Source organism: Protobothrops mucrosquamatus, unplaced genomic scaffold (genome assembly GCF_001527695.2).
Source record: "Protobothrops mucrosquamatus isolate PMUCROS unplaced genomic scaffold, P.Mucros_1.0 scaffold218, whole genome shotgun sequence".
NCBI lineage: Eukaryota > Metazoa > Chordata > Lepidosauria > Squamata > Viperidae > Protobothrops > Protobothrops mucrosquamatus.
The window spans coordinates 313,533-324,444 of NW_015386571.1; the positions used below are offsets into that span (position 1 = coordinate 313,533).

The 10,912-nt window shown below is 43.3% G+C and overlaps 1 protein-coding gene across 1 annotated transcript; it reads left to right on the top strand.

Annotated features, from left to right (window-relative positions):
* Nucleotides 1-4,983: 4,983 nt before the first annotated feature.
* ZFP36L1 (ZFP36 ring finger protein like 1) lies at nucleotides 4,984-9,914 on the top strand. The gene is made up of 2 exons (XM_015814092.1): nucleotides 4,984-5,072; nucleotides 7,301-9,914. Exons 1-2 carry the CDS (start codon nucleotides 5,016-5,018, stop codon nucleotides 8,255-8,257), a joined length of 1,014 nt encoding a protein of 337 aa, XP_015669578.1. The 5' UTR covers nucleotides 4,984-5,015; the 3' UTR covers nucleotides 8,258-9,914.
* The last annotated feature ends 998 nt before the right edge of the window (nucleotides 9,915-10,912 follow it).

A 10,912-nucleotide genomic window follows, 5' to 3' on the forward strand; every position in this document is an offset into this window, starting at 1 on the left:
CCTGCCCGGGAGCGCCGCGCATGCGTGGTTCCGCCCCCTGCACCGGCCGAGGCATAGCTAGCAAGCGGCAGAGACGGAGCAGGCCGACCACCAGCTGGCCCAGCCCAAGGGAGGTAAGGCACCCGCCGGAAAAGGGGAAAAAAATGGCGGACAGCCTTGCTTGGCGACCCCCGTGAAATGGTCGATCGACCCCAAATGGGGTCGCGACCCATAGGTTGAGAACCGCTGCTCTACTCCTACATACATCTCAACATCTTGTGCTTCTCCCTCTTACTTCCCTCCGCCCAATGGACACACATGGAAGCTTCCCATATTGGGGGAACTCTAAGCCTCTGCATCAGGATGTAGCTGCAGTTTGTAAAGAACTTTCCGGCTATACACTATCTTTCTTCTGCCAATCCTTTTATTATTCTTGGGAATTTTTTTTCCCAATGATCAATGGATATTCAGGTTGCACACTGCCATCTTTACACTTTCACTCCTGCAGGCAAATTCCTGGCCTGGAAAGGTCTCCCGTCTTTCAAAGCTCCCCTAGCTCTAAATTTCAAAGCTCCCCTAGCTCTAAACTATTCAGCTGTACATACTTTCTTGAGAACTCTTCAGCAATTCCACCCCAGTTGCTTTTGTAGTTGGGCTTCTGGAACAGACGTTAACTCACTGAAGCAGCTGATCATATTCCATTACTAGTGTCTCCACTATGAGACTTAGGTACTGCAGAAATATTTTCATTTAGTTTAGGAATGTTCCTCTTGTTTATTCTAGCAGAGCATACAGGTAGTCCTTGACTTACAGCCACAATTGAGCCCAAAATGTATGTTGCTAAGTGAAATATTTAAATGAATTTTGCCCCACTTTACGACCTTTGCCAGTTGTTCAGTGAATCACTAGTGCTTTAACTAGTAATATGGTTATTAAGTGAATCTGGCTTGTCAGAAGCTGCAAAAAGTGATTTACAAGACCCAACAACACTGCAACCATCATAAACATGAGTCAGTTGCCAAGTGTCTGAATTTTGTTTAGGTGGCCATGGGGATGCTGCAATGGTCTTGTGAAAAATGAGTCACTTTATTCAGTGATGTTGTAACTTTGAACAGTCTCTAAATGAACTGTTGTAAGCTGAGGATTACTTATATTGTAATTCCTGGAACCCCTTCTACAGAAACTCATCCCATTGTTAACTTTAGCATTTTGCACACGCAATTAAAGTTTAAATGGGTTTCTTGAATTAAGGTCACTGGAAATGCTTATCATTTTTGTGACATAAGATTCATAATATGGAGATTCCAATGGATTCCGGTTTTTCATCAAATATTTAGGAGAGCCAAACCCTGAGAAGAGCCAGTTTGGTGTATGATAGTGGTTTAAGGCATCAGGCTAGAAACTGGGAGACCGTGAGCTGTAGTCCTGCCTTAGGCAGAAAGCCAGTTAGGTGATCTTGGGCAAGTCACACTCTTTCAGTCCTAGGCAGGAAGCAATGTCTTTAACATTGTAAGCCGCCCAGAGTCACCTCATGATAAGATGGACAGCAAATAAATTAAATATAAATAAATGGCAAGCGACTTCTGAAATCTTGCCAAGAAAACTGTAGGCCCTAGTCCAGGCCGTTGTCAAGAGTCAAAAACTGATTTGAAGGTTACCATACACACACACACTCCATATCCTAAAGAAATCGTAGGATTTTTACAGAGGGTAAATTAGTACAAAAGGATAAGACTTTAAACATGGCTTGTGATAAATTACCTAATCAGTTTTTAAAGATATAATCCAAGCAGAAATTTTAGAAGACATTGCCTGCACTACTGAAATATTTTCTCAAGATTTGTTAGAAACGATTCAGACTAATCCCAAGTAACAGAAATTAGAAGTCTTTTTTCTGAACTGGGTCCAGTATCTCTGGAGCCAACTTAGCCTTGCAAATAACTATTCTGGTGAGCTAACTACTGATGAAGCAAGTCAAACCTACTGATGTAGTCAAGCTTATTTCATATTTGTTAAAAACTGCAAGCTTTACACACAGGTCTATTCCTCCTATGCCAAAATCATGCTTGCTCTATCCAAGTCACAATTTGTTCCACAATTGAGATAGCTATACAGCTGTTGTTATTGTACAACCATAGTACCAACCCTTTTGTGACAACATTTACACTGGGTATTATCATGTAGATACCAATAGTGCTTACTTCTGCATGAATGCTGTCAAGCTATGAACACTACTTAAGTGCTCCTGTGGTAGTATTAAGCAGCTGAGGAAGGGGCTTGCAGAAGTATTCATTTGTTGCCAGACTGAAACAAACAGGGAGGAAGTTGGAACAAGGTCTATTTGATGACATTCCTGTCTTCATAGAACTGACATTTAACAGAATTTATGCCTTCTTTAAAGTTTTAGAAATCAGTACAGAAGAACATTCTTACACAGAAGCAAGAGTCACTACATTCTGAGGATGCATTTCTGAGTAAGCTTCCATTTTTCTGTTAAGGTCTTCAAGCAGAAATATTGTGTCTGGACTGAAAACTCTGGATGGCTGTGAAATGGCAGTAGAGTTCTGAGTTTTCTGTATTTCTTCATCGCCAGTTCACATCTGGATTTTTAACAACTCAGGCATAGTTCAAGGGTTGGGCGACAAGGTTTTTAACCTTTCAATCAAGTTTTTGTTCTAGAACATACACTTTTTTTCTCTCCCCTATGCTGTAAAGCAAAACATTTCGGCATCGCTGGTTCTGCTCGTTTTCCACTGTCACCAAAGTAAGTCTGGCATCAGCTCTCCGTTAGGCAGTACATTCCAAAAGGGAGGGATCATTTCCGAGTTTCTCTCTCATTTTCTGTAAATCTTTATTTGAAGGCTTTCCTCAGCATAGAATTAAATTCAGTGTCCAGGTTCTCTGCACCTGTTGAATAGTGTAGATATTCTCCAATGTAACAACAAAATCTAAAAGTTAAATCATGCTCTTGCCTAGCAGAAAGGGAGGGAAAAAAAGACAGTGAAATTCGCAAAGGCCAACATCCTCTTTAATTAACCAGTAAGAAGTATCCCATGTTTTGAGACACTGAAATGGGAGGGGTTCGCCCCCCCCTACAACAGTCTTATACACATACAATGAGACGGAAAAGGGGAACGCTGGGAGGGAGGGAAAAAGGCAACGCCTGAGTATGTATCGAGGCAGTAGAATTAAATCAAAGCAGAGATGCAAGCCAGCCCAAGGCGGGAAGCTTTTAGGCGATGGAAACAGGAGATATAACCTGCATTATGTACACATGGTTCAGACGTACCCGGGAGAGGGGGCGGAGAGAGGAAACCAAAATGGTGCGCTCTACAGCGAGCGCGAAAATGCGGCTAGCAAGTGGCCTCGTTACGCAGCGATGGAAACGGCGCCGCGTTTCCTAACAGGCCGAGAGCTCTGAAGTGTTGTGCCACAATCATCTCCGGAGGTGAGGCTTCAGTTGCGAGGTCACATGGAAAGAGGAAGGAAATATTACCAGCTCCGCTTCAGTCTACCTAGCCCTTTCTTCCACAACTTGAAAGGCTGCGGGGGAACAAATTCAGTCAAGGTCCTTCCCCTCCCAGATGCAAATCGTGGTGTCAGTCACGTTCCGATGCATGTGTCCCTTCCCCAGTTCGAATAAGCGCCAAAAAGGAACAAAACTCGACTCGGTCGGGAAACCATCCGACATAATACTCAAATTAAAAAAGTGGAGGAAAGGCCAGTTAAGTTAAAAAAATGCAACCATTGGAAGTCAGCTATTCAAATAAACATGGAAGCACTTTTTTTTTTTTTAAAGCGCCTTTGCAGGAACGCGCGTTAGCAATGTGGCAATTAGAAGAATCTCGGTAAAAACTTCGGGGGGGGGAGGGGGACACAAAAACTCCACCAGTCATTTTCCAGCGGGAATTTAGACAAAACGGTTCGTGGAATTTTCTCGAAATTTCTTCTCTTTCCTCCCAAAGTTTTTTTTTTAAACATTACAACACACAAACGACTCTGGGGCCAGACCTTTTCAGAATTAACTTATAAGATGATTAATACAAAAAGCTGGGGGCGGGACTCTAGATTAATATAGTGGCTTCGTACCCTGGTCGGCGCGAAGAAACTCATGCGAGTTCCTTATTTTTAATCGAAATTTAGGACGATCTCCATCCTTGCTTGGACCAGAACCTATTTCAGAGTAAAAGCGTTTAGAAAGAAAGCAGGCAGCCAGCTCCCATTCCTGCTTTGCTTACTCGGAAGCAAGTCCTGTGGGCTTTCAGCTAGCCTGGCTCCCTTAAAAGATGGGCGTCCAGCAACCCCCGCCTTCAAGACGACTGCACTGTATCGATCCGGCAGCCCAGAAAAAAACAAATCTTCTCGGCGGCGTCGGCGGGCGAGGAAAGTGAAAAAGAGCCCAAACTTTGCCCGAGCCCTCCCGCCCGCTCACAAGCCCGAAGGAACCCTCCAAACCTTTCTCAAGGAAACAATTGATCCCGCCTTAAGTAGAGGAGGAGGGGAGCCGCTGCATCGGGTGCAGCGAATAGCGTCACATGTTACATTCAAGTCCCGACAAAAGAGGCTTAACTAGCCCTTCCTTCGTCGCCTAATTAGAGGTAACTTGTACAAACACCACTCTCTTCGAAACTTTTTTTTCCCCCAAATTAAAAACAAGAGCTTCAAGGCCCTCCCCCTTCTTCCCTTCCCCCCTCCCCGTCTTCCCGAAGGGCTTTCGGTCGGTTTGAACCCCCACTGGGTGATTCCCCCTCTCCCTTCGTCGTCGTCGTCGTCGGCTCCCTCCGCCTCTCATTTAAATGAAGTTACAACTCCTCCCACGGCGTAAGAGCTGAAACTTTATAAATCGAGCTTTTTGGTAAGTTCTTCTGGAAGGGACGAGAAAAGGGGAATTGTTGGAGCTGGAGGGGGCAAAAAGGGAGTCCGTCCCAGGGAAACTGGAGGCTGTGCCTTACAACACTGAATCATTTCGTTTGTCTTTTTTTTAAAGAGTTACTCCGATTTTTTTTTTCTCATTCCTCTTTTTAAACTAGTTGAAGATGTCTACAGCCCTCGTGTCTCCAACAATCTTCGACTTGAGTGAAGTTTTATGCAAAGTAAGTTACCCTCCCGCATTATCTTCTAAAACTTTTTAAATAAAGCTTTTTTGTTTCGTTTGCTTCGGGAGAGTAAACAGGGTTTCTTCTCGTTCGACATCTAATGCCCTCTGCCTTTTATTTTTCCCCTCCAAATTCAACAGTTTGAAAAAAAGTTGGAGAGGACGTGCGTTACTTTAAAACGGCATAAGCTGTATTTTTTGGCCTTAATAAGTGCTCAGAGAGCTGAGAACTTAACTTGGGAAAGTTGTCCAGGGAGCCCCAAATCTTTAGTTGAATTTGCTGGAGCGCTAAAGTCTCTTTATGGGGTGAGTGGGTGGGGAGGTGTTTTGACTTTGGCTAGTTCTGCTTCTAGTTTTTGGCTCGACTCTTCCCTTGAATTATTTCGCGATTGAAACAATTGGATCTCTCCTAGGATTGTTCAGTTTGCAATAACTTCGCCCGTATTTTTTTTTTTAATTTTTTTTGGGGGGGGAAAGAAGTGTGGAATGGTTTGCGCCGTGCACCCGAAAAGTTCGGGGGGAAAAAGTTTTCCATTTTAAAAACCTTGCACTGATAATAATAATAAAAAAAAAAACTGTGTGCGAAGCAGCCGATTTTGGTGGAAGCGTCCCTTCATCCTAAATTCGGTACTTTGGGACCAAGGCGTGTTTCCTCTCGACCGCCCTCCCCTCCCCCCTCCCTCCCCCCCCATGTGGTGGAATGCAACAAAGCCTTTTGCAGCCCTGCGGTCGGATCTCTGGGATTTATTGGGGTCGCTTTATATGTCCTGCTTTGGGAAAGTTGCTGGGATTTTACTTACTCGGCTTTGCACACCACGTTTGTTCGGGGGGTGGAGAAAGATGGCTGTTGCCACGAATGTCCCGCAAGCTTGGTGCGCCGCCGCTGCTTCGCGCTTACGGTCTCGGCTTGCTGGAAAGGGAACTCGAGCCGTGCGTGATGGGCGACGGGAAGGTAGAGGGGGGGGAGGAGGGAGGTTCTGGCTTCAGGCTTTGGCAAAATACCGTTTACACAGGCTAGTCACCCCGCCCCCCTCCCCGCCTCCCCGGTTTCTGCCCTGCTTACTTAGCTCGCTTTTTCTGCCGTTTGCTTTTCTTATCTCTCGGCCCACTCATGTGGCTACGTTTTTCTCGTTCTCCCTAGCTTATCTTTGTTCAGCCGAAGTCGCTGGGTGTATGCGTTGCTTAAAAGTTTGCGAAAAGAGTTGTTGATTGCTTTAGTGCGCAAGGCGCAGTGGGAAGAGCCTGTCACTTCCTCAATTTTGAGAAGCGGAATTCACAACCTGGGCTGTTGTTCCTGCGCCCTTTTGGTATTTGCTAACCGCTTGCAAAAGTGAGTGGTGTGGGAGTTGTTCTGCATTTGGTTTCCCTCTCTCTTTTTTTTTTGTTAAATGTGTATAACATAAGACACAAAATCAGTTTTGAAATAAAAGTCTTTTGAGGTCGAGTGTCACATGGACCCCAAACTAAAAGTTGCTTGAACTTTTTCTTTAAAAAAAAAAAAAAAAAAAAAAAAAAAGATTCCTCCGCAGGGTCAGAAAACTAATTGGAAAGGAATTTTTAAGAGATATGAAGTCATTCATGCATGAATCACGTGAAATGTAATTTCTTTGCAGAAAGTGAGGTGGCAGGATGATACTAATTGAGAAATTCTAACTTTAACATCTTTCCCCAAGCTCACATCTTACCAAAAGCTTGTATTAGACCCTCCTCACCAAGAAATACATTTCGGGTTCCTGGAAAAATAGACTTGAAAGTATTAGTGGAAAAGATCTGATTCTTCCTCTCTAGAGGTTTGGGAAAGAATTGTGTTGAAATGAGGTTTGGCTCTTGTGCATAAATTATTAAGGAAGTCTGCAGCCAGTATTCAGAAAAGTACTATGGTAGGATAGTCAGATTATGGCTGATACTTCTTCCTGTTGTATGGTGATACACTTTTGTGTAGGACAAATCAAAATGTGTTTCATTGATGCAATAAATATGAACCTGTGGGAAAAGCCATTGAAAATCTGAGTTGCTTGCTGCTTCATGCTTGTGATTAGTAGTGGTGTGTGCTTCCTACATACAGTTTGACCTGTCTGGGACAGAAGAGAGCTTTAGTTATTTTACTGTTGGCAAATCAGTTGTGCAGCTGTGGGAAAAGGGTAGTAACAGTGGTCAGGTTTAAGGGCATAAACAAGTCAAGCTGAAAGCTGGATTGCTGACTGCTTTTTTACTTCCTCCTTCCAGAGTAACAAGATGCTGAATTACAGCCCCTCTGCTGCTGGAGGGTGTCTTTTGGACAGGAAGGCGGTGGGAACTCCGGCTGGCGGGAGTTTCCCCAGGAGGCATTCTGTCACCCTGCCCAATTCTAAGTTCCATCAGACCCAACTCCTGAACGGCCTTAAGGGAGAGCCAGGCCCAGCCTTGGGGCCCAGGGAGAACCGCTTTCGAGACCGCTCCTTCTCCGAAGGTGGAGAGCGCCTGCTTCAGCAAAAGCAGCCCGGTGGGCAAGTCAACTCAAGTCGCTACAAGACGGAGCTCTGCCGCCCGTTTGAGGAGAATGGGACCTGCAAATACGGAGACAAGTGCCAGTTTGCTCACGGCATCCATGAGCTGCGAAGTTTGACCCGCCATCCCAAGTACAAGACGGAGCTCTGTCGCACTTTCCATACCATTGGCTTCTGCCCTTATGGGCCTCGCTGTCATTTCATCCACAATGCTGAGGAGCGCCGGGCTGTAGCTGGTGGCGGTCGAGAGCCTATGATTGCTGAAAGACCCCGCCTCCAACACAGTTTCAGCTTTGCTGGCTTCCCAAGTGCTGTTGCTGCCAATGGGCTGCTGGACAGCCCCACCTCAATAACCCCTCCGCCCATCATAAGTGCTGATGACCTCCTAGGTTCTCCTACTCTGCCTGACTGTGCCAGCAATCCATTCACCTTCTCCAGCCAGGAGCTGACCAATCTCTTTGCTCCTAGTATGGGGGTGCAGGTGCCTGGGGGGGGCTCACCCACTGCTTTCCTTCTTAGATCCATGTCTGAGTCCCCAAACATGTTTGACTCTCCTCCGAGTCCACAGGGCTCCCTCTCTGACCAGGAAGGTTATCTGAGCAGCTCTAGCAGTAGCCACAGTGGCTCGGATTCGCCTATCCTGGACACCTCAAGACGTCTTCCCATCTTCAGCAGACTGTCCATCTCTGATGAATAAATCTGGTATTGCCATTTGGCCTCTTCCCACATGTATTACAATGTTAAGCTTGTAGCCCCCTTTCTCTCCTAAACCTCCCTTAGCATCTTTGGGTTTGATGTTAACTCCAAGGTTGTCCACCTGCCTAGAGTCCAGACACTGGCTGAAACCGCAAGTGCCAAATTACGAAAAAAAAGTGATAACGTTTACAAGTGTAGTGCCTTTTAATATGTTCACTGTGACTATATTACCTCTCCAGCTGCAGAGGGCACCAGCAGCATCTATAGAGCTCTGCATTTCCAGATGTGCAGGAGTATCTAGAACTATAACAACTCCTGTCATGAGCAGTAGTTCAGATGCAGAAACCTCTTCCCTTTCTTTGTCTTCCCTTCCTTTGCCTGTGTTCAGTAGACATATGGCAGGTGGACATCTGTTAACATCCAGCCCCTTCCACATTTTATAAAGGCTTGTTGCCTGAATCAACTCAGGTCAGCCAGAAGAACAGCTGAGAATGGACAGTTCACTCTAACATGCGGGGGACTTGGTAAATGGAGAGTTAAGCCAGATGGACATTGAACGACTTGCTTTTGGTGCTACAGGTTCTCCGCATGTACATGTGACATCTTCACAAAAAGTGAGGAGGGGAAGGGGTATCTAACGGTGTTCATTCCACACATGCAAGTTCAGTGTAAACAAAGTTCCAGTAGTCATAGCTTTAATGGTTTTGCTCTAGAGTACAATAGACCTATCCATAGAGCACTCACGCCAAGCTTTTTATTTTTTATTTTTTTCTGGGTTTTTAATTTTGTATAACTTCAGAAATTGGAGAGCAAATTTTGCTTGTCACTGCACAACAATATAAAGCTTATTTAACTTATCAAAAACGTATTTATTGCTGAAACCTATGCTTTTTTGTTAATTTTGTTCATATTTATCTGGATGATGAATTCATAGAATATATTCTTTTATGTTTAAATTATGATCTTCCATATTAATCTTAAGATTGTGAAGTCTTTTTCTTTTCTCCCTCCCCCACAGTTTAATATATTATACTACAATGACATTTTTGTAACTTTACACTTTTTTTTGGTTATTTTATTTTTAAAAAATGAAAATTTAATTTAAAAAATGCAACAACTGTGTTCGGATTATTTATTTTTAGATCGTTCCCCTTTTTGTGTCAGACTGCAAATTGAGTTTCATGTGCTTCTTTGCCTTCCTTTGCCCTCTCCCCAGGTGGGGTGAAATTCTGGCCCTACTGATGTCATTGGGAGTATTTTGTCAGTGACTTCAGTAGAATACGAATTTCACTGCTGGCCTCTAGAATGTATAAGCATAAGCTGTGCTGTGAGACGATGAAAAGGAAGATCTTTTGCTTCCTTTTTTTTGTAAGTATTTTAAAGGAAAAGAAAATTACCCTTTGGTTTCAAGTGCCTGTCTAAAGACATTCCAAATGTAGTTTGTCTTTGCATTTCTGTATTCCAAGAATGGAGTGTTTCCTCTTTTAAAGGTAAACATTGCTGGCACAAAGAACACATTGAATGTAATTTTTCCCATTACTGTTCACTACATTGCTTTTTTTTTTTTCCTTTTTCCTTTATGTGAGTTTATTTAAGAGAATCTTTTGTAACGACTGTTTGCAGTTTAAATCAATAAATCCCAAGTGTTTTTTCAAGAATTGACAGTGAAACTGGTTTTACTTGCAAAGAAAAGGTAAAAGGAAACTGCTGAGAATGAGATAACTATTTTACCAAATCCTCCTAACATCAAATTTGCACACATGTTTAAGAAAGCCGATGTTCCAAACATCTATTATGAAAGCAAGCCAAACTAATGTTATCTTTGGTTTTTAACTTCTGTTTGTAGAAAAACACTATTTTAATGTAGCAAATTCTTTAATACTTTTAATACCTAAAATAATACTTAATTCAGCAGATGAGATTCCTGCTTTCAAAGCAAATTATACCATACAAAATACAGAAAGTACACTTTAAGGGCCAGATAGTTCCTCTCCAATGGAAAACACTGAATGGCTTGCTTCCTAATCCAAACCTTATCTCTCTCATGCTTCCAGGAATTGTTGATAGTATGTCACTATTTTAATTTACTTTCTTCCTGAACCAAATTCCCCAGAACTTTGAAGTCATCCTCATCTTGTATTTTGCCAAGTTGAATGACTACATACACACTGTGGATGAAAAATTATCCTAAATATCTAAGGAAATCTCCCTACACACACACACACTGAATAACCCTTCTGACATGGGCACACATAATGGTGTTCCTGTAAGTCGGATTTAAATCCTTTCCAGTGATACAGTGCAGTGGCACAGCTCTCATCCAAAAAAAGAAAAAGAAAAGACGCTTCAAAACTGTTATAGAGAGCATTAGGCAGATGTGATATGCTTGTGCACTCAACTATTTTAGAAACGTAGAAGAGTCTTGTATATTTTTTTTGAGCTGTATCTTGGTTTTCATTCAGGAACTCAAGGCCTATCTAAGCACTCCTTCCAGTTTCCCCCCCAATACATACAAGGTAGGTTGGGCTAAGAGTGAGCTTCCATAGCTGAATGGTTTTGAACTTAGGAGTTCCCCAGTCCTCACCCAACAGTTTATATATTAAACTGACACAAGTGCAGCCTTTAGCCTTAATGCTGTCTAATATATTTGAGTGTG

Excerpts from the sequence above, each read along its gene's own strand:
- ZFP36L1 (XM_015814092.1), top strand. The coding sequence starts at position 5,016 with ATGTCTACAGCCCTCGTGTCTCCAACAATCTTCGACTTGAGTGAAGTT. Across the intron at positions 5,073-7,300 it reads TGAGTGAAGTTTTATGCAAA|AGTAACAAGATGCTGAATTA; the intron begins GTAAGTTACCCT and ends TCCTCCTTCCAG.